The sequence below is a fragment of the Lathamus discolor genome, chromosome 3 (genome assembly GCF_037157495.1).
Source record: "Lathamus discolor isolate bLatDis1 chromosome 3, bLatDis1.hap1, whole genome shotgun sequence".
NCBI classification, from domain to species: domain Eukaryota; kingdom Metazoa; phylum Chordata; class Aves; order Psittaciformes; family Psittacidae; genus Lathamus; species Lathamus discolor.
In genome coordinates this window covers 134,306,161-134,332,770 of record NC_088886.1, presented here as the reverse complement: position 1 = coordinate 134,332,770, position 26,610 = coordinate 134,306,161, and the positions used below count along the sequence as shown (strand labels likewise).

Sequence of the window (26,610 nt, the reverse complement as noted above, 5' to 3'; positions counted from 1 at the left end):
AAGTTAGATATGCATTTTCTTCCTCTGCTGAGATTATTCAGGTTACTTTTCACAGAAGACACTCTTAATGCCAAATACGTATTTTCTCAAAAAAACACCAACAATCCAAACAAACAAAAACCAAGCCATCAACCAAGGAAAAAATTCCTCTACCCAGTTTTAAACAATGTTTTCAAAATATAATCAGAAGACAAGTAAGCAACAACATTAACAATCTTTCATATATGCAATGAGCCTAAGGCTTGTTACACTTAACCAACAACTGGTGACAGGAGAGAGAATTTACTCTCACATCTGACATTGAAAACAAGAGTTCCACAAGCTGATCTTGGGGAGTTATTTTTGTTCTCAAGTTTAAGCTTTTTAATGACTGTGCAGAGAACTCATAGTTCATTGGACCAGGAAGAACATGGCATTCCACAGACTTCACTAACTAGGACACTCAAAAAACCAGAAAACCAGATTCCATTCCCAAGACACTTTTTGTATTTTATCCAACATATTTACCCTGCTGAATAACTCATTTTCCCAGGACATGAGTCTAGAACTTCAATCCCTCCAGACAAGATAGGGAATCGAAATGAGGCTTCCCTCTTCCTAGGCAAGAATTAAATAAGTGATACAAAATATAGCATTTCTGGGAGATTTTAAAAGACACTTAGGAGCTTTAACTGCATTTTGTAATTTGTGGTGGTTTGCGTTAGCTCTGCTCTGAGAATGACAATTCAGAACTCTTCAAAACTACTTTCTGGACAATTATTACGTATAGTAATTGTAGATACTGCCCTGCGCCGTTCTGAAAGATGACAACCTGGCACCAGGTATCTGTAGTGGCTTTAACCTAGTTACACAAGGACCGTCATTACAAGCAAACACCACGTAAAATATGGCAGCTGTCGTTTTCAAATGGCAGTGATAGGTGAATGGATCTAAATTTTAGCCCAATTCTGCCTTAAATGGCTAAAATATTCCTTTCATTTAGCTTCAGCAAACCTAAAATTAAGCAAAAAAAGAAGGCTGACACTTTGCTTCAGAGTAACAATCAAACAATCTGAATCTGAGGGACGGAAAGCCCACTGGCTCACAGGCTGCAGGTATGTATTACATCAGAAACCATCTAATTACATCCATCATTTCCCTCAGTAACTATCAGTTCCATTCTTTTCCTGGACTTTTGCATTGAAGTTGTGCTTAATTTTGGGAAAAAAAAAAAAGAAAAAAAAGAAAAGAAAAAAAAAAGGAAGAAAAGAATTAAAAAGAACAAGAAGAACATACTTGTTTTGTCCAATTGTCTCAAAATCCTTCACAATAATTGTCAGGGAAGATGAATTATCCAGAGCAATTCCTTTCAAGTCGAATTCAAGAATCTGAACAAATATAATGGAGCAAAGCCAAATTATAATTATAATTTATGTGTAAATTAGTTAACAGCAGGGTAACGTATACAACAAAATTATTCAGAAACAAATTCTGCATTTAGTGACAGACCAGACTAGCTTACATCTGCAAAAACAAAGTTAAAAATGCTCATAGTACATTCTTGATTTTCTACTTACTAGTAACAATAACAGAAAAAGAGCTAAATTATTTAGTACTGAGCCATAACCTCTTTTGCAGTTCCACTTACACTAATGTGTTTTCTTATGATCAGCAAGATCTGATATTATTCCCCTGCAATACTGGTTGAACTACAATTGCTGTTGAATTTAGACAAATATTTGTAGGTTTTCTCATATTCCTAATTACAAAACGTAAGAATAATCTTTAATTTCTGGTTGTGGGGAAAAAAAAACAAACAAAAAAACCCCTAAGAAAACCCTAAAAAATGTTTTTCCAAGAAAAACATTACTGAAGATAAAAAAATCACCAGTCCTACAAATAAACCTTGTGGAACTTCAATACATGATTCAAATTCTGCAGGGTTTACTTGCAGGATATAATAAAGGATCCATACATGTAGCTAAGCAATGGCTGAATATCATTCCGTTCAAAGTCAGAGGGAGCAAAAATAGGACACAAACTCACCAGACACCCACATAAAAGCATTATTTAATGAATTCTAATGCATGGTACAAGATGAATCCATTCACCTGTATTTACTGACACCTTGAAAGAACACGTATCACTAGTTCCCTTTTCTAACTGATATTCACAACTATAGAATTGACGTACCAATTTCACAAGTGTTTTACCTTACAAAAGACCAAGAAATGATTAAACAAATGAAAAAAATTACCTCATTCCAAACAGGGTTAAGTTCACTGTCAATTTTCTTTGTTTTCTTTTTTTCATCTGCAAATACAAACAAAGTGTGATGCCCTGGTTTTGCTAATGCACTACACAAACATTACCATTTTTCCTTTAATTATTCAAAAAGAAAATTTGAGCTTTAAATCAAATGTTCCAATTCATTTCGCCTCTTCCAGGAGTTGCACGTTTTACTATCAAAACATCCCCGGGCAATTTAGTGGTTGAGGCTTTTTATTCTGTTTTGTTTAAGCATAGTTAGATGCATTCCTGAAAAGAAAAAATTACTCTTTAGGTTTCTCAGTCTTTTATGAGCCTTGACTGCAACTTCAGTAATGATCAAAGAAGACTAAAAGATATCAAACCAATCAGTAACCTGAAAGTAATGAACTTCAGTAGTAAAGAAAATATGGTACAAGTTTTCCATGTCCAAGTTACAAAATACTTTTAAGTGAGTAGCTCTGAAATAAAATCACTTTGAAAGAAATATTCTTATGATCTGCTTCCAGTGTCAGCACTTTCTCCTTTAAATGAGCAAATATTAGCTGAAAAACATATGCATTTAAGAAGAAATGCAGTCTTTCCTGAAAAAAATGGTTTCCAGGGGTTATGCAGATCACTTCACTGACATTTCCTGTAGCCTAAAAACTACAAATTTTCCATCCTTCATGGTAAAATTTGCATGTGGTCAACCTACAAATCATGGGGTAGTTGGGTGGGCTGTAAATTATATATAGTGTGGCATTCAATTCAAATTCCTTCTCCTGAGAGAAATAATACAACCCAAATGTTGCAGAGGCCCTTTGCAGCCCCCCTCAGCTATTATAAAGGAAAACAAAATCCTGTTCTTACAACAGGTTCAAAGCAAGTAACATGCCATAGCTTTATTTTTACTTTTTGGTTGCACTATATGTATACAGCTCTGATGGAGAACAAGTCTTGACATGACACTCAGAAGCATATAAGAACACTGGCAAATATGCAACTCTCTAAACACAAATTGCAAATATGAGTATATTTAAGTACAGTCAGTAAACTAATGCTGATCTATAAAATGCTCAGCCAGCACAAGGCAGCTAAATTTCAGACACACTTCTTATATTTAAGGACTACAGTAAAGGTAATAGGAGTTTAATGATTTGCAAATTATGGCTATACTGTGTAGGGAAAACGTTGCAAAGACCTGGGATGCAAGAGTAAAGACACGCCGCATGGGCAAGTTCACATACACACTATTCAAGCAGCAGACTGTGGTGGTTCTTTTTATTGGACGAGAGTGGGATGTACTGGAAGAAGAAATGTCATCCCATACTGCAAATTGCGAGAACTGACTCACACTTCTGTAACAGGAATTGTCTACAATTTATACAGGATATTGACTCATATTGTACCACAAAGGAAAAGGCTTTCATAACATACCATGCTGTGGACCCATTTTGCGGAACAAAGAACCAATTAACGTCTAGTAATAGAAATTGAACTTCACCTAATAGGAGACAAAGCATTTTTCAAACCCTAATAACCCAGAATATCTGGGGTTTGGCACTGATACTACAAATTCCCTTACAAATAGGAGCTGTGAGTTGGGGAAAAAACGTGGTGGTGAAAAAACAAACAGTTGCAGCTGTTTGTAAAGGAGATAGCAAGCCACAGACCTGATCCTGATGGAATTAGTGATGCTGTGAACCCTGCCTAAGCTCAAATGTAACTTTGTACGGTAAGGAAAGCTCTGACTTGAGCAACAGTCAAGACAAGGAGTAAAATTTTTCACTCCAGACTATTAATTTTCATAAAAACAAGAGTAAGATTTAAGATTCCACTAAAATATGCATAGTCTAGATTATACTAAGAAAAAACTGTTTGTGTTCTGCATTTGTGGGCAAGTTGGATGAAAAACACTGGAAAACGCAGCTTACATTGTGGTTTAGTTGTAATTTAGTCAGTGTCACAATCCTCAAACACGTATTTTCTTCACTTTACTGACATTTTTAATTACACTCTTTACCGTTGTTTTAACACACCATGGGTTTTTGTTTGTTTGCTTGTTTAAACTGCTGGCAAAGAACTTTCTTCTTCCCACCAAAAAAAATCTTTGTCAAGCAGGGTAAGATGGACCGCCCAGTTATTCCAGTAGCTCACACAAGTTTCAGGTCCTCAGGCTGCCTTCATCTATTGCTAATGAAACCAGGTATAGTAGCCAAGACTGTAAATCACATCAGAATAAACTGTAAAATAGGGCCGGTCATCGTTTTTAGCTTGGTCCTACCAAGAAATAAGAGTAAGAAATGATAATGTGTACAGGTAGGACACTCTATATACTTGTTTCTTTAAAAGCTAGCTACAGTAATATTGGTACTGTAAAAGTAATCATTACTTGCTTTATCTTGATAGAGGCATTATAGCATCACATATCATTTAATAATCTCAACTGGAAATAAATGCAATAAGAACTTAGTGATGGTCAATGAGATGACAGTGTTAACAAGTCATTCAAGATGAACTGTTTAAATAATAATTGTTCCATTATTAATTACAGTACTGCAAAACAACCAATGCTTACATCTTAGCTTTTTTCCTTTCATCCTAACATTTTTATCAATTGCAGCAGATGGCCAATAGGAGAAGCAAATATTAGCTTTCGGAACAGTCTTGAGCCTAATATTAAAGAGAAACATCACATTTCAGCTCACTAAGATTTCTGTAAAACTTCTATGACTGAAGAATTAAGACTGCACAGGGGCAGCAACTGCAGGATCAAACGGGCAGACCTCCAAAACCCAGGAAATTAAAGTTAGGGTAATTTAATTCTCTGCAAAACAGAAAACATAAATTTAGGGAATAACTACACTCTAATACGCTTTCCTTTCACATCCTGAAATATAAATTAATACAGCAATGCACTACTGCTGGTCTGCTGGAAAGCTTTGAGATTAAGCACAAATGGGAAAAGAGATTTTATTCAAGTTGGCCCAATCAAACAGAATGCAATTTCACATCATTTTTTAATGCATAAAGCTGAATGCGGCAGTCAAAAGGAATGCTGAAAGCACTAAATGCCCTTGTACTGACTGCACGTATAAGCAACTGTCATTTTTCACACCTAAAGACAAGAATCTGACACATTTTCCTCCAGTTCGCTATATCCAACAAACCCAAAGAATTGTACTGGTTTAATCATTACCACTTAGTGCCACTTCAACAAATGGCAACAGTTTTTCATATTAATTTGTCTCACTTAGAGTGACGGCGAGCTGTGAATTCTGTAGTTCCAGCCTCCACTTCCAGACAGCAATACTTGTTTACTCTCAGGGTGTAGTTCTCTTTGAACAGTGAGTTGTTCTTAAAGTAAATAAAAGGTCCATCCCAATGGACTGCAAATGTGTGAAAAAAATAAGTCAACTGCTTGCACAAACCCCCTCTATTGTAAATATGATACCACCACAGAAACAGCTATTGCCTGTTAGTATGTACCTAATACATGTCACTGTACTAATTGTACTGACTGTACAGTCTATAACTAGCTGAATTACACGAACTTGATTAAGTCTATTCTATACATAGATGAAACTATACTAACGTATATGTGTTAAAATGCCGAGTAATTTACGTACTAATAGTTGTAGAATCATGGCCTTCAGCTGTAAATGCCTAATCCTGAGGGATACTGTGCGTTTTCACTGAAGTCATAAAATTACTGAAGCTGACATCAGCAAAAGCTATGCAAGTTATAGTGTGGAAAAGCCAACAAGCAAAACACTGTTTAATAAAATGTCAACTTCCACAGCAATTTTCTGCCAATTGTGTGCTGTTCTCCAAGACTTCTCCAAGAATACTCCAGTCAAATAAGAACATAAAAATGTATTCAAGGCTATGCCCAAAGTACTGAAAATGCCTGAGTTTTCCCCAGTCTGGATAATAAACTCCCAGTTGCATTTTTTATGTCCCCCCAGCAGCTACAGTGGGTATTGACAACTGTGAAAGACTGCTGCCTTTTGACACACACCTTCTCCAAAATAAAGACAGGTTTTCCATCTCTACACACTAACAGGGTGAGGGGGAAGAAGCTGTATATAAAAAACATTTATAAAAAGCCACAAGTTCAACATATTTCAGATATGACCCTACATCCTTGCACCTGGCAACCAGGTATTCCACTCCAATCAGAGCTGCTCAATAGTTGGCAAAACCCCAGTATTTTCTGCCCCCCTTGAATCACTCTGGACAAAGGCAAAAAAATCAGACTGTTGGTATGTAGTAAAACCACATAAAAAGAAGTGGCAGTTATAATGAGAAATTAAATATCCTACTAAAAAACTGTCACAGTTATGAAGCTGCATTTAAGACAATGGTTAAGCATATTTATGAACATTAAAAATCCCAGTTATAGCACATAAATAAAGGATAAACTCATTCCATCAGTCTGTTGCCCAGTTCCTGTGTCTGGATAACTGAAGTCTAAGAAACAAATCCAACAATGCAAAAGAAAAAACATAAATCTGTAACTTGTATTTACTAGGTAAAACTGAATTCCATTGGAGCACACAGCAGGAATAGAAGGTTACAAGGACAAATTAAACAGACACTTAGGACAAAAACAACTCTGGAGCATGAAACTGCAGGAACAGAGGTAACACAGAAAGGTAAAACTGTGACAGGAAACCAAGAGAAAGACAAGGAACTGAAAAGGGAGTATAAATGCTTAAGAAGCAGCAGAAACAAACAAAACAAACCAGAGAAATTACAGAACTCCACCAACAGTACTTTCTGCATGGCAAATAAAACAGTATTTTAAGAATTAGCAAGCTCCAAAAACTACTGAGACTGGCTCTGCCACTTGCCCTAACACAGTGGGGGTGAAACAAACTCGAAAAAGAGGAGGAAAAGAGAGGAAATGGAATGACATCACATCTTTGTGACGCTGAAATAAAGTATCCAAAACCTCTTCATTTTGGAACATACTGGATGTGCACTGCTTCGTCCTTTTCCAGCCTCCAGCAAAATGTCATGATTTCAGATTTGGTTTCTAAAAGTAACAAACCCCCACAATGATTCTTCATACTTCAGGAAACACTATTTCAATCTGAGTGCACAGTTAAGAAACCAAGTCACCAGGAATTAAGATGACTCTTTGTTACAGTTTGGTTTAATGCATTACATGATTCGAAACTGCTGGGAGGTTTCTGCATCTTAAAGATAAACCAGCATTTGAAATCAAGTTCCTTTATTCTAACCAAGTAAGCAAATGATGGCAACAGATAAAATATACTGTAAAATATAACTGGCTTCACATATAAATGCTGATTTTATCATACAGTTTTATCCTTCTCCTATATGTACTTGATGAGCAATGAAAGTGTAAAATGTGGTTTCCTTCCTACATCTTTATTTTACATAATGTCATCAGGCAAAAATTTAAAGTGCAATCCACTTTGTAAAAACAAAAAAGAGAAACCATAAACCCAAACACCTTCAGTACTGATATTACTGTTTTTTCAACAGGCTGGTAATAACAAGAAACCAGTCACAATAAAAACTGGTGTAACAATGAGCAGTGGCTCTGCAAAGTAATCAAGACTGAGGAATGATTTTTCAGGTGGAAAACAAGGCAGCCTTCAATACCAGAATTAAAATACGATTTATTTATGCAATTAGATTTGCTTTTTTTTAAAGCAAAGGGCTAAGCCTTTGCAAAAGCTTGTAAAATGTGGATCCTGAAACAAAAGCACTGCTTGCCAGAAAGACCAATGCACTCCACCCAGTTCAAACTTTGTTCAGGTAACTCTTGTCTCCCTAATTAAAAGTCTTCCCTAAATTTATATCAGATGTAACTTCAGGAAAACATCTTTCCACAGATTTTCAAATACTCACATAGGGCATGCTCCTTCAGGAAACCTCCTCCCTCAATACATTTATGACAGTTTTTCTTACCTTTAAAAATAACAGAAACAATAGGATCTGGTTTCCCAAACTTAGTTTTAGGGATATTGGTAGCAGATTCCACAATCACCCGAAGCATTGTTTCCAGTCTTGACTAAATGTTGATTGTTACGAAGGAAATTCAAGGAAGTCTTAAGTTTCAAGCTGCTTAACTTCTGGACTGGAACGCTAGCAGGAAGAGGAGGCACGGAATAGCTGTTTCACAGTAAAGAAAATCTAGGGGTGGACCTATGACAGACTAGCTACCCAAGGCTATGAAAAAAACCCAGTACCTGTAAACTGACACCAAGTTCTGCGCTGCTGCACAAAACCAGCACTCACTAATGAAATCTGGCAACAGAAAAGCAAATGCAAAAACAAGCGTAGGCAATTTTTTTGCTACTTTTATTCTTAAGCTGCATTATCAGTCTCGCAAGTAACCAAGGCAAGAACAAGCATAAAGCAACATGTACATTAAGCACAAATCCAGTACTCAAGATACATCACATCTGCCTCTTGGTACACCAAGGTATTACATTTCAGCATATCTTATAATTTTTTTTCCCTCTTTATTTTTACAACGTCATTGTTTGTAAATGTTTCTAGCTTGCCCCGTGTCAGTCTAGCATCACGAGATACCTAGTGTCTTAAAGATAGTTTAAGTGCTCCCCCTTCAGTTGCACTCTGGGATGACGACGTTTTACACAGAACAAACACAGGCTCTGCATAGATCTCGAGATTTTAAGATACATACGCTTAAGTAGAAATGAAACGGAATTGAGGAAATATGTGCGAAAATAAAGTGAAAAGACCCTCTATTGTTTGGATGCCTATAAATATTTTAACATAAACACATGCCATGGACTCCACTGAAATTAAACTAGGCAAAACTTATATGGTAAGTACAAGAATTCTTTGCTCTAAGCGAGCCCATGTTCAAGCTTGACAGCTGTGGACCAGATGCAAGTGCATACCACTGCAAGATATGTTTTTAAGTAGAGATGAGACAGAAAGCCAGCAAGATGGAGCAACACGAGTCATATGCAGAAAGTTCAGCCTAATTTTTATATAGTCACATGAGAAATATCCAGCTTCATACTTCTGAAGCCAAGATAGACCTTGCTTCCTTTCTAAAAGGATTAGATTTTTGGTAGCTGGGGAAGAAAAACAGAATTATGGAACAGTTTGGGTTGGAAGGGAGCCTCAGAGCTCATCTAGTTCAACCGCCCTGCAATGAGCAGGGACATCTTCAACTAGATCAGGTTGCTCAGAACCACATCCAGCCTGGCCTTGAATGTCTCTAGGGACAGCACATCCACCCCCAACCTGGGCAACCAGTGCCGGTATTTTACCAGCCTCACTGTAAAGAATTTTTTCCTCACATCCAGCCCGAATCTCCCCTCTTTTGGTTTAAAACCATCACCCCTTGTCTTGCTGCAACAAGCCCTGCAAAAAAAAAAAAAAAAAAAAAAAAAAATCTCCATCTTATAGGCCCTCTTTATGAACTGGAAGGCTGCTCTAAGGTTGACCCAGAGCTGCCTTTTCTTCAGGCTGAACAACCCCAATTCTCTCAGCCCTTCCTCATAGGAGAGGTTCTTGGTATCTATCTAAATTCAACACGTTCAGGAAGGCATGAATATAAAGACAGAAGACACAGCACTGGGAGACTGTCTGCCCCTGGCACCCAGTGCCACTGGCCTTCCTGCCCCAACAGCCAGTACACTGAACACCCGTGGCAGGGCAAGCCACCCACCGGCAGCCAACACGGGGAGGGGGCGCTCATCTGCTACCACCCCTTCTTCTACAGCTGCCCTTTACCGACGGCATGGAAACCCGCTCCGAAGGAAAACTGACTATGGCCCCTCAGAGGAAAAGCAAACCCATCACCACGTGCGCCGGCACAGAGAACGGAGGCGGAGAGAAGGCAGGCCCATAGCATTGGCCAGTCGAGTCATGGGCCTCCTCTCCAGATCCCCGAGGAACCCAACAGCACCAGGCAACGAGCACCCAATGTCAAACAACTCATGCCCCATCCATGCCCGGTCTCCCGGACCCTTCCCGTCCTTGTCGTGGCGGAAACGTTCTTCAACCCAACCCTCATACATTTGGCCCATCGGAGATGCCGTAGCTCTCGCCTCCCGTGTGCGGCGGCCTGGGCGGAAATGACGATGCTGGTAGCCGCGGGATTCAAACTCCCGGAAACGGGGCTAGGCCGGAGCGGCCGCCGCCGGGTGGAAGTCCCGTTCTCCGCCGGGACCCAGCTGGTCCGCGGGCCCGTGCGTGCTCAGACCCACGCCGGGTGTCACGTCCTGTCCGCGGAAAGGGCTGCCACCCCGTAACGCTTGTTTCCTGTAGGTGCTCAAAGATGAACTCCAAGACCGCCAAGGATATAATAGTTGGGAAGTGGGGCTTGAAGTCGGGTAGCTCTAGAGGTGAGGGTGAGCTCGAGAAGTGCAAGCAGGAGAACGCTGCTCTAAGGAAATCGATGGAGGAAATCGTTAAAGGGAAAGGCAGAATAACTGATCCGGAAAGGAGCATGCTCCTGGAGGTGAGGTGATGTTTGACTTGAAGTAGCTTTTGTGATGTGCGGCTCACATTAGTCTGAGCGTGTCCCGCTTTAAGCAAGATGCCGATCTAAAACTTAGTTTACTTTGATGTCAATGCTGGTTTAGCTTGGTATTTTTCAATGATGACTGAACTAATAAAATTACAGTCATCTGACAAGGCTGTTAAATACAAAGGCTTGAGGCCAGAGTTCCATTAAGGCCTGTCCTTACATGTCCAGCTGTTCAGAACACCTGGTCTCAGAGAATCATTTTGAGCACTACCTACAAAGTGCATTATGTTTGCAAACAGTTGCCTAGGACACATGCAAAAAGGTGCAAAGTATTTGCTTGAGCTATGTTCTCTGTCAGCTATAGGCAAATAAAACTGCAATCAGTTCACCACATTCTTCTATTACATCTTAAAGGACTGAAACTAAGACACAGAAGCTTAAAGAGTGCCCCAGGGCATCTCAAATGCCATGCTAATGCTGTGTAATAATTACCTGTGCTGGAGGTCTACTGAAAAGAGAGTGCCTGTTGAAAATGTCTTCTAAAGCACATTTTGAAACTGAAGGGCCAGATAACTTGGAAAACAGAATCCTTCTGCTGAATGCAGATTCAAACGCTGAGCACTTTTGTAACTTCATTTGCTGACATTTAGTTTGCAAGAAGGTCTGCTGCTTCTCAAAAGCTAATGATGAGCCAAACAGTGCTAAGAAACATCACCAACCAGCTAACTGGATGTGTTTTACAGTTCTTGTACTGCTTGTGTTTTCAGGTTCATAGACTTCAGTGATCTGTGTTCATATACAAAACTCGGTACCTAACAAGTCTGAAATTTGGTTCTTTGCATTCTTTCCTTGTTTCATCTACCTCAGACTGCTTTTACTATCACTTGAAATATTTCAGATGACCACTGTAATGTTGTCTGTTTTGAATAAGAAGTAATATTCTCAGCTAATTAAAGGCTAAGAGAGAACCTTTCAAAGTGAGTATCTTCTCAAACTACTGTAAACTTGCTAATGCATTTGTTGCATAGACTGACACTTATTTGTGTCACTTTTAATTCTGTTTCATTAGAAAATACTTTCCCTTGAAAAAGAAAAAGAAAAACACAACCATCTTCTTGGAGAGAAGGACAAAGAAATCCAAAACCTGAAAGACAGGCTTAAGTCCAAAAACAAGAATCGTGAAGTCTCCTTATTACAAAGTCAACTAGAGGAAAAAACAAAGGAAGCAGAAAGGCAAGATCAGTTAATTTGTTCTCTATCAGAAGAAATGAACCGGTTAACATGTAATTTAGCCGCTGCTACTGCAAAATGTTCTGAGCTTGAAAACAGAACTGGTACTTCTCAAGCATCTCAGGTAAGCATTGAAGAAACATTGGAATTTGTGCCCACTAAGCACCAATATAAAATTTTGGTTATAAAATTTTGGATGGATTTTCAATCGAGTTGTGTTGCATGCTGAAATATTCTTGACGATAGCTGCTATCCAGACTGAAGGATATATGAAGGTCAGGGAGCATGATTTCAGGCAACGCAGCTGGGGAGGGAATTCTCTAATGCTGTACTATAGTGTCCCTTTTCAAGCTCACATGTAAGTGGTATGACACATGTAATGATCCACTGTTGCTTAAGCAGATATTGTGCTCTTCTCGGATTTGTATGCTCAGTAATTAAACACGCTGAAAAGGCAGCAGTAACAGGAACATAGGGCATTAACAAGGACAAACTGATTTACTCACCTATTCAGTTTCAGCCATGAGAATATCTTTTTCCCTGCTCTTATGACTCCTCATTTGCTCCTTAGTTGTTAAAACTAGTTGTCTGTACCCTACATGACATCACACATAGTAAATCAATGTGACAGAAGATGACTAATGAGTTGCTCCTCTCATTTAAAGTGGTTAATAAGCATGGTGCCAGGCACTTGGCAGCTTTTACAAGTGCTTTTACTTTTCTATAGTTGTTTTTTCCACTCCTGCTTGTCCTAATGTTCCAGAGAAAAAGTACTGGTATCTCATCAAGGGGCACAGAGAAGTCAGTACCTAAAAACAAGTGCCTTTAAGTCTTTTCCAGCAGATGGTGCTGGTTCTCTGTGCTCTGCATGGAAATCGGGTAATTTCTAGAAAATCAGCTCTAGCCAAATACATAGCAAAATATCTTAAACTACTAATTTTCAATGATAATACCTATCTGTGTCACTTCTAATAATGCAGAATCTTGGAAAATACCACTTCAATGCAATGTGGTTATTTTCAATATCAAAAGTTGAACTTTGGTAGAGAATTTAAAATGTTGATTTTCAAGAGATTTCCACGATAGTTTTGTCAATGAACTACCAGAATAGCTTTTAGCTTAAAGTCAGAATTTTCGTTTAAGTTTTTTAATTGATTTATCAACAGAGGACAGCTAAATGTTACTGATGTTTTGACTGGAAGACTTGGAATACTTGAAAGTCTAGCAATGCCGCTTGAAACTGCTAGGTGGCACCTGAGCAGCAGGGATACCCTGAAATCGAAATAACAGGTTTATGATGCAATTTTGAGAGTTTTCACTGAGGCAGAATTTTAATTTTCATGGAAATAGGAAGCTAAGTAATTGTAGTGTCTCTCAATCCTATTTTGATTAGGAAGTGCTGACGTTTAATGACTGCATTCAAACTTCTGTATTTTTTTCAGTTATAAACCTTGTAAATTATGTTAAAAGAAATCACAGGAAAATTTTGAGAAAATGTAGCTTGGATTAGGGAAGTAATCTACTTTTTTTTTTTTTTCCTCTCCTTAAAGTCCCCTTATTTCTACACGATTTCAGAAAAACTTTCTAGCATGCAGTGAATAAACATGTCAGACTATGAAAGCAGTGTAACTGTTTAACTGCTCTCTAGCTTTAGATGGGTCTAAAGAACTCCACCTCATACGTCAAGCACTCTGCTATGGATCAGTCTCAGAAAATCAGTCAGTATGTCCTTGTGGTTTCAGACAGGCTTGCTTGGTTTCCCAGAAACATAATCTTACTGTTGAAGTTGTCCCAGGCTCCAGCTTTCCCCAACAATCCTGTGGGTCTGGCTTATTGTCAAACTGGTAACAGGTATGAGGATATGAAAAATAACAAATGCCTTTTATATTTATTTAAATAATACCCTAAATATCTTCATTTTTCAGCTCTCCTGCACCCTTCAGGTCTTCCAAGATAGCAGTTCAGGAAAAAAAAAACACATGACAGCCTTCTTAGTTTTATTGTAACTATGAGTTGCAGAGTTATGGAATAAATTAAATGTAAATCTTTGTCCTGTATCTAGCAGGAGACTTTATTTTAAATATATGAAATTATTTTCTCCATAACCTAGATCCTCTTTAAAAAAAAAAAAAAAATCCTTAAACTTCTGCTATTTGTGTGAAATTAATAGTTATTGACCTCATAGCAGCCTTCCATATCTGAAGGGGGCCTACAAGGATGCTGGAGAGGGACTTCATTAGGCACTGTAGAGACAGAACAAGGGGTAATGGGTTAAAACATAAACAGGAGAAGTTTAGATTGGATATAAGGAAGAAGTTCTTTACTGTGAGGGTGGTGAGACACAGGAACAGGTTGCCCAAAGAAGTGGTAAATGTTCCATCCCTGGCAGTGTTCAAGGCCAGGTTGGACAGAGCCTTGGGTGGGATGGTTTAGTGTGAGGTGTCCCTGCCCATGGCGGGGGGGTTGGAACTAGATGATCTTAAGGTGCTTTCCAACCCTAACCATTCTGTGATTCGGTGATACAGGACTAGCTTTACTTTTTCAGCCATCCATTTTAAAGAACACTAATGGGTTGCTCTTTGACTGCAGGAAGCTGTAACAAACAGCACTGGATCACCAACTAATCTTCATGAAGTTGAAAAACAACTGAAAGATGTAAGTTTCCTGTACAACACTGCAAGTATAAATCATCTGCATCAAGATGCATAAGAATGCCAACTATCACCATATATGGTTTTAGGTAGTATGGGAACTCAGAGTAGTCCTTTCCAAATGGAACAATTCTGTGATTTAACCAGATGTAGAATCCATGTCCTTGTTCTTGCAAACTTACAATTGCAATGATACTTTTTTATTTTATTCCACTTTCAAGATATATTATTTTGTATTTATTTTATATTTAAGGATGAAAGGTTAATTTTTCATAATCTGGGCTTAACTCATGAAATCTTCATTTTTAAGTCATTTCCCCTTTCCAAGTAAGCCAGTCAGTATTTAATAATTGCTGCAATTTTAACTTATGCTCAGAAACCTGACTTATCTTTCCAAATGAAGATGTGCTGTAATCGTTGCACAGAGAAGATTACTGCATTTTGCAGCAGAATTAACTAGCTTATCTTTTTTACCTGTATAATATGTAACTTTAATACTAAGAAATAAGACTAATACTTTTGAAATCTGATAAATTACCAGAGGCTTTTTCATTGTTCTTCTGTTTCTTTTCATGAAGGCACTTGAGAAAAACCAACAGTGGCTACTGTATGACCAACAACGTGAAGCATATGTCAGGGGCCTGCTTGGAAAGATCTTTGAACTTGAACAGAAGTCAGAAATAGATAGCCAACAACAATCTAAAGAATTCAGTTCTGAAGGTATTGACTTTACTTTTTTTTCCAGAAGTGACCCAAACCATAGTTACCTATAGAGTAAGTTTTCTGAAAACAAATTATAGCACAATAAAACAAAATCAAGACTTTCTTCTCAACATTGTTGTTTAATGGTAAAACTTGGCTAAGTAAAATTTCTTTGCTTCCTGTTATCTAGCTCTGTTACTTGATCAACAGTATTTCATGTTCTTATCTACTTCAGAGATGGTTTTTAGCAGCCTTGACACTCTATTAGCAGCCTTTCTGTTTGTGGAAAGTGTGGAGGCAAATATATATGTGTCTCACATCCTTCAAAGTACACTTTCAACCTACATAATGGGTGCATTAAGGATTTATTAGCTAGGTGTGGATCAGGTTTTTTAAATTTACTTGTTTCAAGATAAATATTATAAAAATGACTCAAGACTGCCACGTTCTTCACTCATCCGAACAGTTGTTACAGAGCATGAAAACCTGTCATAGGTTTTGGCAGCTATCCAGAGGAGTGTTTTGCAATATAAATCTGGCCACCTCTACTTCACTTCTGTGCTATGCAGCTCCTCAATAATGAGCACCCTCTCAGTACCACATTCAGATTGATTTTGTGCTTGACTAGCATGTGGAATAATATTAAAATCGCGTTGAACAAAAGAACCAGAAGGATTTGGCTTGCTTTTCCTATTATCAAATTCTTAATTTTGTATGTGCTGCAACTGACCTGCAAGGTAAATTCACTAGAATTAGCATCATTTGTGATTTTGTGCCCCCCTTGTCTTACCTGGAGCAAGAGTATGCCCACAGGTACTTGCCACTTAGTAACTGAAGTGCAGTGGCTTGGTTTCTGTATTACTGCTTGAATCTTTATGGAAAGCAGTAAAATACCATAATCTTGTTTTGGTGCTGTTTAGAAATCCATGAACAGTATTTTAGAGGGAGGCAGACTGCAGTAGCTCACCAGGAAATGTAGCTCAGAATTATTGCCGTCAGTTTTGTCACCAGAACAGCCAGGAGGCTAGGAGTAAAAAAAGTTCCTCTCTTCAATCAGCTAAACAGTAGCAAAAATACAGGTTTCCAAGAACTTAGCTGTACAAATTCAAAGTAGATATGGCAAGTTTTTCCTTAGAAAAAACTCTGTGTGTACCTGAGGATCTTGCCACCCTATAAAGCAGTATTGCTAATAAGAAGGTAAGGCCTAGTTTGCAGTCAAGGGGAGGAAGAATAGTCAAGCAAGAAACTCTTCCTTGTAAATTACACTTTGAAGAAGGAGGTGAAGCCTTCAATAGGAAAAGTAACAAAGTCAAGAAATTTGCAGTGCCAAAGTCAGCAAAGCCTGTGAAATTCTGCATTCCCTGTTCTGCTTCCAGGTGTATTTTGTATTACCACTGAATTTCTACAGATTGCCTCTTTGTTTGCTTTATTTTTTCCCCCCCCTCCCCCATTTGCTAAACTTCTCTTGGGCCAATAGGCAGAATTTTTTTCAAACTCTGGTTGAAGTAGCAGTCACTAATCATGAAGCAGGCTTTTTTAAATAAAAGAATCCTAGTCCTTTCTATTTGCAGTTTAGAAGTAAATAATGGCATACAATTTGAAGAAGATAGTCTGCAAAAGATAATGGATTGTCTGGCTTTGGTCAACAGTGGTGAAATACAGCCCGTCAGCTCCCAGGATATCTGGGGAGGGAGTAGTGCCAGAACCTTGGTTAAGGAGATTTAGATCTGGAAGGGAGAATCTGGTGTCTTTGGGCTTTGATTCCCATGCCTCTGTGTTATGCATGAGGCCATATAAGAACTACATGTAGTACATGGAACTTGTATAGTAAGGGCAAAGGCTGTATTGCTGCTATAAGGGCTAGTGAAGGAAGCTGTAGCACAGAATAATACTATACACAAGCCAAGCTGCAGTTTACAAGTAACTATATTGGGAAGGAGGCTTTACTGAAAGTTGTTTTAGCTAAAGTTTGGTACTAATCTGAGCTGTGTGATGGCTTAGAATGTCGATTTCTATCATTATGTCTTAAAATACTGTCAAGGATTTGGTATTCTGATTTTTAAGGTGTGGTTTGTTTTGGGTTTTTTCCCCCCACATTACTATCCCAATTATTTCTGACTCTTTAAGGTCATCTACAAGAGGAAAAGCAAAAATATTATGACCAGCTGCTACTAACTGCTAGGACTGATCTCGAGACTGAAAGATGCACTGTAACCCAGCTAAGATCTGAACTTAACAAATTCAAGAAGAAGTATGAAGAAACACAACGAGAAATAATGAGTTTAAATGCCTTATTGCAGTCACAGCAGGCTGCTGCAACCAAGACTCTAGAAAATGAAAATAAAATGAAAGACGAGAAAGTGCAGAGATTAAAACAAGAAAATGAAGCTATTAAACGGCAGCTCAGAGAAGAAAAGAAAAAGTCTGAAGATCTTTTATGTCAGGTAGGTGGATGCATTTGGAAGTTTAGGATCCATCTGCAAAGCATCAAGCGAGCTGAAAAGTCATACTGAATCAGAATGGACCATTCCTCACCCTGGGGACTGTTCTTTATGTATTGCTAGACTTAGGTCCTTCTCTTAAAACTGAATTCTTTAATATATTGGTTTGCATCAAAATCAAGCTCTTGTTTGTTGTTTAAACAAGGAAACTTCACTTACTTGTTCACTTATTTCCCTGGTCTTGTGGGACACAAGAGGGAGAAGCAAGAGAATAATTTATTCTAATCTAGTTCATCCTCAGGGTGAAGAAAAAGGAAAGATAAAAATTCAAGTCTGTACAGGCTACGTTATCATGCAGTCCGAACTGTGGAGTATCACTGATATGTGCTGTCTCCTGGCTGCTGCAATGCACATGTGGCCTTGTAGTTTTACTTCCTGGATGAGCAGCTATGGCCCTGGATAGTGCCTCCAGCCAACGACCATGGCTGTGCAGCTGGGGGCTTTGGTTTGTTTGTGTTTCCATTCAGATGAGTTCCTGCATTTGATTCTCTATATAATACCATGCATAATAACTATACAGGCACACCTGAGTACTAGAAAGCAAGGGCCAGATAAGCAAAGGAAGGGATGGACCTTAAGTTGTTTCTGTCTTGAAAACAGCTATGGTAGAAACCACTGAGCAGAGTTCTATAGTTATAAAGCTAAGGAGTGCCCGTCAGGCTGCTCAATACCTGTGGTTTATGCTGTTGCCAGATTTGTTCTGCGGCTTTTGCATCAGATTCTAATTGTTCCAGAGAGTACTGTGATGACTTAAGTTAAAAAAAATTCTTCTTGATTCTTCCTTCCTTCCTTCTCTTTTTGAGCTCAATGAATTTGACATCTCTGTTTGATAAGAAGTGGGAGAAGACATATGTGCTGATGTTTGTATTTAAAAATATTCAGTGCTTCCTTCCTTTTGTTTGGAATATGAGGACTTTGCCGCTTCCCCCGTATGGAGAGTTACAGTGGTACAGTGGTGTCTGGTGTTTTGGAATATTCCTATAAGCATGGTGTTACTAACAAAATAAATCTATTGTTTCTTCTTTCAAACACAAAATCATGACTGCACGTCTGCTGAAAAGAAACTGGAAAGCCCTCCTTGAAGGACTGTCCTCAGGGCATCCAAATAAGATAGACTTACTGCTTGGAGAAGTTTGGGGTCAATAACAAAGCAATACAGAGCTGAGAATAAATATAAGAATAAAATTCTCATAGCCTACTTTGGTGCCTGGAGCAACAGTTTAGGTCTCAAAACAGGCTGCTTCTCTCTGGTTAATAATGATTAAAAGGGTTTTTTTGGGGAGGGGGGTTGGGTGGTTTTTGTTGGGTTGTGGTTTTGGTTTGTTTTTTTTTTAGCTGAACAACAGCATTCACTATAAAAGTTGCTACCTGCTGTTAATGGAGGATATTTTATTGTATACATTTACATAATCCATTATACTATAGCACTTCCTGAGTCCTGAACTTTTTCTATGAAAAAAAACCAGCATTGCTTGGTTTTTATTAAGATCATGGTGTGTTAGCACAAATACAGTTTTGCGTGCACATTTTTTGTCTGTGTTAGGCAATTGCCTAAGAAAGTTAAGGTTTTTGTTTCCTCAGTGCAATAATAATGTTTCCCTGGGGAAAACCCCAGGGAAGTACAGACATTTGAATTTGGTTTCTCTGTTGCATACCAGGCATACATTTTTTGTTGGTGTCGGAATATAAAAGTTTACTTCCACCCCATTTTAGAGTCATTATTTGTTAAGCTTCTTAACTGTTGTATATGGAATTTTGTTAAAAACGTTTCTCTTCCTTGTTAGGTGCAACTTCTTCGTAAAGTATTGCTCAAACAGCAGGAGGAACACAGTAGGATAGCTTTGTTGGAACAACAGGTACCCAATTACATGCTGAGATGCTGATACTTAATTTGTATTATACACAAGGGCTTTCTAGACTAACTTCAAATTTAAGAATGATTAATATATTAAATAAAGTAATACTCAGAGTTGAATATTCATGCCTAGTAATCTCTTGATGCTTCCAAAAATTGACATGTCAAGACAAAGACCTATAACCTTTTACAGGTCGAAGTGTTGGGTGACATGGTTTAGTGTGTGGTGTCCCTGCCCATGGTAGGGGGTTGGAACTAGATGATATTAAGCTCTTTTCCAACCCTAATTATTCTATGATTCTATGTTTTCTCCACAATCACTTGTCAACTGTACAGCCTTAGATTAGGTATGGAAAACATGCTAAAACCAATCAGCTTATTGAAGTTTTGTAATATACTCTTAGAAAGTTATATAAATAATTGCATTGCTGTATTTTTCATATTCTCTATTTTTTTCCAAGTACATTCTTACCTCTAACTGATGTTGGGGGGGGGAGGGGGGGGTGAAGTTTCATTTATTTTCTAGGCTTGGGTGTACAGTATTACTCATAGTTCCTGTCCAAATTATCTTGATACAAGAAAGATCCTGGAGTAGAAACTCTCATTTTTAATGAGAACTTACACATATGATTTTCTGTAAAATGCTCAGCTTAAAATTGCAAGACAGCTTGAAGTGTGTTCCACCCAAAATAACTTCAAATTCCATCTCTGTTAGGGGAGAAGATTTTCATAATTGGGCATGTATGAATTTCACTGTAGTGAAAGCAACACGGGACTTATTTACTTTTTTTCTAAAATTACATTATAAGATATGACTGCAGAATAAAACTTTCTTTAAATATATAGAAGGGGACACCCCTTCCCCCAGTTCTTAATAATTGTGACCTTAATTCTTTACTTTTTATTCTGGGGGTTGCCTGATCCAGATATGCACCACAGACTTTGAGAATAAACATCTAGATCAGCAGAACTTGCAGCATCAGTTAAACGAAGTCCTTAAGGAACTGCGCGAGGCTAGGGAGCAAATAGCCCGTCTGGAACCTCTGGTATGTACTGAATAACTTGCAGGTGAATTTAGTCAGGGATTTTGCATAAATGTGCATCTTTTCACATCTTACTTCAAGTGTAGTGAGTCTTCTATTCATGTCATCAAATATTCCCTACAGGTCCTTACATCCTTTAGGTGTGTGTCGCAAGACGCAGAACCCTATGTCAGCTAGCTAGGCATCATTTTTCTTTACAGCATGCGTGCAGACCTAGTACAGCAGATGCAGAATAGTCAGGCTCCTGAGCGGGGAAAGTAACTGTGTTTTGTATCACAATGTGTTATCTAGTTTTGTCTGTTGTACAATGGCAAAGCTGCATTATGCTTCTATTCAGTCTTGCTGCTGGTGAATAGGATGGAATCCAGAAACATAGAAGTTGAATTCCTCCCCACCACCATCTGATGCAGGATGGGTGGGCCATTAAAACGTGGGGCTTTCATGTCCAAAAAGACAAGCTCCCTACTACAATGAATAAAGACATTTGTTGTATTGTGAGGACTGTAGTTTGTTTGCTGCTTATTATATAAGCCCAAGAAAGCCACCTAGACTTGAACCTTAAAGTTAATGGAGAAATTTATAGGGAAAGATTAAGTATTAAGCAAGCCATTGATCTGTTTTGCTCTGCTGTATCCAGGATTGCCTAACCTTGTAAGATTAGGTGATAGCTGAATAAGATCATCAAAACTGCAGTTCTAGATTTAAATGAGCTTCAAAATGGAGCCCATGTCCCTCATTAGATCAGGTCTGGGGCCACTGTGATTTTTACAAAAACAATAAAGGCAAAAGTTCCTAATGTGTTGCATAAGACGATTTCTTCTGCAACTCTGCCAGACTGCTTTCCCTTCTAGTTGTAGGCAACTTGGAAGTATTTTCTCAAAAGAGGAAGGGAATGGAATGAATCCGGAGATTCTGATGTTCTTCACTCACTTCACACCACTTTAACATGTGTTGCCCCTGGGAGAGCCCCACTTGCTAAGATGGCATTCGCTGCTGCAGCTGCCTGGGTAGACCACTGGAAGACTTGTCTGTTGGGAGTAGAACAAAAGTTTGGGCAGAGCAGGGAAGTTACATCTTTGAGTTCCTCTGTGCTAAGAAGCTGGAGGAGCAGCTGTCAAATGGACAATTAGGTGCCTTTTGCAGTTAGGGACAGAGTTCATGACAAGAACTTCACACATGAGATCAGAAGGAGAACTGAAATTACAGTAGAGTTTTGGGGAAGGTAATTAGGTAGTATCCTATGTAGAGGTGATCGAGGCATCATTTTATTAAGGGAACATAGTGTGTGAGCAGGTAGGAAGATGGCTGGGGAAGAATTTCCAGTCAGACATTGTGGGAAAACCTGTCTTAAATAGCCTGCAGAAAAGCTAGCTGCAATCTAATCTAAATGTGGTAGAATTGTAGAACAGGCCTTCTGTTTTTAGCACAAGTATTGTCACTGCATTCAGCCATCTTTAAAATTCTACCCTTAGTGCTGTAATACACACAAGGCTTATGTGCCATCAAACCTTAATAACTGATCAGTGCATGCATGCCTCAACCTTACACTAAATCTTCTTTTCCAGAAACTCCATGAATCTGGACTTATGGAACTGCAAGAAGACTTGCAAGTTGCATTTGAAGAGAAGCTGACCGTGTATGATGGAAGTCCTTCTCCAAAACATTCCAGCCTTCTTGATGAAAGTTTTCTCGAGTGTCCCAGGTGTAAAATGCAATATCCAACAAGTCAACATAGAGAATTACTAGCACATATTGACTTTTGTACAGCTTGAGTTCCAAATAGACTTACTATATTTGCTTTATACACAGCCCATGTCCTCTTCTACAAAGGCAAAAGATCTTTTTAAAGCTTTTTTTTTTTTTGCCTAAGCTTATATAAAGGACTACTAGTTTTATAAGACGGTTCCACAAAAACATCATAGTAATTTATTTAGCCTCACATGACTGTTTTTGCAAAAAAATAGCTACTGCATATTTGGTTGCCAATGGAAATATTTTTAGAATGAGGAATATCTTCAAATAGCAAACTACTGACTTATGTTTTTTGCACTATTAAAAATGGGAGCAGTAAAAGCACACCTATTGTGTCAGGCTTTATTTTAATATTTGGCATATCCAGTTCTTGGCTGGTGATTCCTGATGACTGTGCTTGTACCTTAACTGACAGTAATAGCTGCAGAAGATTTTTGGCCCTCATGGTGATATATATATATATATATATATTTATGTATACAGGGGGTATGTGCATGTGTGTAGTGTATGTATTATGTGTAATTATATAGGGATCATATATGTGTAATGTATCACCATCTTGATACATTAAAACTCGGAGCTCGTATAAAAATGCTGACCAAGGTTTAAGTTCTTCTCAAAAAATAAAAATGCCATTGGGAAAACCAAATTCATAGCAAGTACAAACCTTTTTGGTACTGGAAAAAGTTTGTATTTTAAACAATGTCAGACACCACTTTTGAAGTTTGGGTGTAGAATTATACTGAAGTAAACTTGCTTGCATTTCTGCATTTTAGAGGTTAAAGTTTGGAAATGTCAGTTATTCCATCAGTTACATTTGACAAATATCCCAGTTCAAAAGGGCAGTTTTTAATAGATTGCTCTAATGGATTTGAACTGTCGCTGTATTTTGTTATTAATACAGAAAACAAGTCAGCAATAAATTCTTGCAACAAATTAGAAACGGGGGAAAAAAAATCCTTTGTAGATTTGCAATCACAGTGTTATCTTCCTTTAGCACGTACTGTAAACCAGGATCTGTTGCAAGCATTTTACTCCTTGCATCCGTAGTTAAGTCCAACAAGCAGTTCCTTCCACAAAAATTAAAGTGAAGAAATTTTACAAAGATACACTAGTTAAGAGAAATTTGCTTCTTTTGCACTTTTATGGTTTGCTGAGGACTGAAATTCCCCAGGTCTATCTCTGCCACACTGATTGTGATTGCTAGGTAGTATCAGCTTTTTCCATCACATTTTGCTGCAAAGCTGTGTGCATTTACCCCATTATGTTCACCCTGATCTCTGATGGTTAAACATTATTCTTAAATGTGATTGTCTTCCAGGTTGTTTTCAGTAACTATTATAATATCAAGTGATGTTATTATCAATTAAATCTAGTGTTCCTGAGAAAGAAAATGTTAAAAGCTATTAGCTTGATATCAGAAATGTGTTTGCCAAATCTATTGTATTAGCCACTATCTATCCACTTTTCAATTTCACTAACCATGTCTCAGGCTAATGTTTGTGTTTGACAATTTTGCTCAATTGTAGCTACAGCTTTTTGACCAAAGATATGATGAACTATATGAGTAAAAAAGACATTATACTTCAGAATCTCAAGGTTTTTCTGTGAAGAAAATTGTTTTAATTTCATGTCTTTCATTTTAAATATTTTTTAAATTCTGTATAATGACGGTGCTTTTTCTTGCAGCCTAATATTTTTAATCTCTAATTAAACTACTTTTGGAAGTTTAAGTTAGTTGTCTTTTAAGAACACACCAATCTGCTGGCATTCTATTCCCAGTTGCATACTTGGCATAGTTTCTGCAAAAGGAAATTCTGATCTTTTATGTATTATAGATGAAATAAGTTTTCCTGCTACAGGCCAGCAGTCTTCAGTAGCATAAACCACTTTTTCATTACAGGTACTGTAGACTGACAATCATTAAGTTGATAATGTGATAACCTTTAAAAAGTTTTGTTCATTTCAGCACCTCTTCTGAACTTTAGTTCAGTCCTACCTGCTAAATATTAGACCTAAGCACAGAAAAACCTTGCTTGACATCAGGGTGGTACATATTGAAAATTACCAATATGACATTCTAGTGCATCAGAACACCTATTTTGAAGGCATTACCACAAATAATATTGTTGTCACATGTGACTAAAACCAACTATAAAACTCCAGAAAGCATGCAGGTCGTTTCACTGTTTTTTTCTCTAGGACTGAAAATTATTTTTTATCCTAAAAATAAATGAACAATACAAAGGGCTAAAGGTCTGCTGCTCCTCTCTCTAGTCATATGTAGGACAGAGAGGTTTGTGCCTAATGAGCTCATCTTAATGCTAGGATTTAGCTGCAAATTTAGTTCTTTGTAAGGCAGGAGGTAATTTTAAAAATGCTGTTATTTCAAGCAAGCCATTTGTGTTTATAATTTCAGGAGTCTTTTTCTGAGTTATGTCCATTTCAAGTAATTGAATCTCAACCTGGCAGAAATTCTGTGAAATCTGCATCATTTGAAGATGTTCTGGGGAAGCTTCTGGATTAATGCACGTATTCACCAGTGCCAGCATATTTATAAACCCTGGCTTTCACGTACTGTGTTCTTTGTAAACAGCAAGCCAGTGTGAAACGGGTTTGATGCCATGGGTGTGGCTGTAAAGACAGCTCAACTCTGCATAACAACTGACTTTTTACACAAGGAGAGCTGCTTGTGAAATAATTACTGAGTGATGGCTCTTACTTTTCTTACATCAAATGGATCAACTTCTAATCACTTGCTTGCTTGTGCAGCTTTCTCTCTTGCTCTTGGTTTCGATAATAATTTTTTCACAGTTATTTACCATGTGCCAATAACTGTACTACAGATGTTAGGCAAACTGTACAGTAAACCACTTATGTTTAACTGTGCAGATAACGTGGCAGGGAGGTGTAGTGCTGGTTATGCTGTAACAGAATCACGCCGAACAGCACAAATATTTAGAGACAATGGGATGTCACTGTTTACCTGGCAGAGAATGCTAATGTAAATGGTGCAGTGCCTTCAAGAAAACTAGGGGTAATATTGGTCTTGTGGGATCTCCAAAGCAGAGAGGGGGGGAAGTTTACAAGCTGTGAAAATGTAGCAGTAGAGGAGGTCTGGCCATTTCTACTTTAATCTGGCAATCAACCTGTCCGTTAGTTTCCATATCTCATAATCTGATTGAACTGTTAAAGACTGCAATAACAGCTGTGGCTATGGTTTTACCTTAAAAATTATAAGAAATTATCTTTATCACACAAGAAAGATGCCGTATAGAGAGTAACACAAGCTGCATTATGTACAGTGGTACTATGCAACTTGGAATACTACTTACAGCATCTCTAATCTTTTCCTTTTTCTAAAATGTGGCAGAATTACGTACCCTGCAGTAAGGGAAGGTCCTGCTCAAAGTCTCTCTGGGTGTTAAAAAGATGGCCATGTTGTCAGTATGGGGGTGTGTTTGGGTTTTTGTCAAGGCAGCCAGCTGCAGCAAGGCAGTTGCATATCTCCCAAGGAAGGACAGTGCAGGATTGTGTTGGCAGAGTGAGCAATTGTGTTGGAGAATTCTGCAGCATAGGTGGGATTTTAAAAGGTAGGTAAGGAAATAAAAGTTTTACAACATGATGAATAAACAGGCTCATATGTTTTACACGTAAGCTTTCATTTTCTTTTCAATCCAGATGAGACAGCTGGAATACTGTATCCAATGTTGACTATTATACTTCAAGAGCAATTCAAACTAATGTAAATGTAGTAGAAGTCTTTCAGGTGTCTGGAAAAATCATGAAAGAATCAGGATTATGCAGTCTAGAAAAGACCATGAAGAAAAATAACAAAGCTTCATACAGAGGGAAGAAGTAGTCTTCCTATGCTCAGTGAAAAGAGTAACAGGCTCAAAATTGCACCAGCAGAAATTCTGACATAAGGAAAATCTTTCTGGTGGTTGGAGTAGAGCAGTGAAGCACATCATTTACAGAGGCTGCAAAATCTTCACCACTGGGGATTTACAGGGCACTTGTATAATTACCTAAACCATTCCTGGCAGGTGAGGTTGCCTCAGGTCAGGGACATCAGCCAGATGAGTGCTCACAGTCCCTTGAAGCCCTATTTTTAATGACACAAAGAGACCCGCAAAAAACACACCAAAAGATTTAA

The 26,610-nt window shown here is 38.1% G+C and overlaps 2 protein-coding genes across 5 annotated transcripts in view; one reads left to right on the top strand and one right to left on the bottom strand.

Annotated features, from left to right (window-relative positions):
* MYOF (myoferlin) overlaps positions 1 to 8,365 on the bottom strand; it is a 72,920-nt gene extending 64,555 nt beyond the window's left edge. For 2 of the 4 annotated variants that reach the window (XM_065671913.1, XM_065671914.1), the window contains exons 1-3: positions 8,176 to 8,356; positions 2,237 to 2,292; positions 1,276 to 1,367 (exon numbers count right to left, since the gene is read on the bottom strand). In XM_065671913.1, coding sequence (XP_065527985.1) covers positions 1,276 to 1,367; positions 2,237 to 2,292; positions 8,176 to 8,263 — 236 coding nt within the window. In that variant the 5' untranslated portion in view covers positions 8,264 to 8,356. Of the gene's footprint in view, positions 1 to 1,275; positions 1,368 to 2,236; positions 2,293 to 4,807; positions 4,845 to 8,175 lie in introns of those variants that run through there. The other 2 variants (XM_065671916.1, XM_065671915.1) reach the window with 2 other exon arrangements.
* Positions 8,366 to 10,332: 1,967 nt separating this feature from the next.
* On the top strand, positions 10,333 to 24,697 carry CEP55 (centrosomal protein 55). Its single transcript, XM_065671911.1, has 8 exons — positions 10,333 to 10,711; positions 11,790 to 12,074; positions 14,540 to 14,605; positions 15,180 to 15,321; positions 17,431 to 17,747; positions 19,589 to 19,660; positions 20,586 to 20,705; positions 22,268 to 24,697. The coding sequence occupies exons 1-8, from the start codon at positions 10,529 to 10,531 to the stop codon at positions 22,472 to 22,474; spliced, it is 1,392 nt and encodes a 463-aa protein (XP_065527983.1). The 5' UTR covers positions 10,333 to 10,528; the 3' UTR covers positions 22,475 to 24,697.
* The last annotated feature ends 1,913 nt before the right edge of the window (positions 24,698 to 26,610 follow it).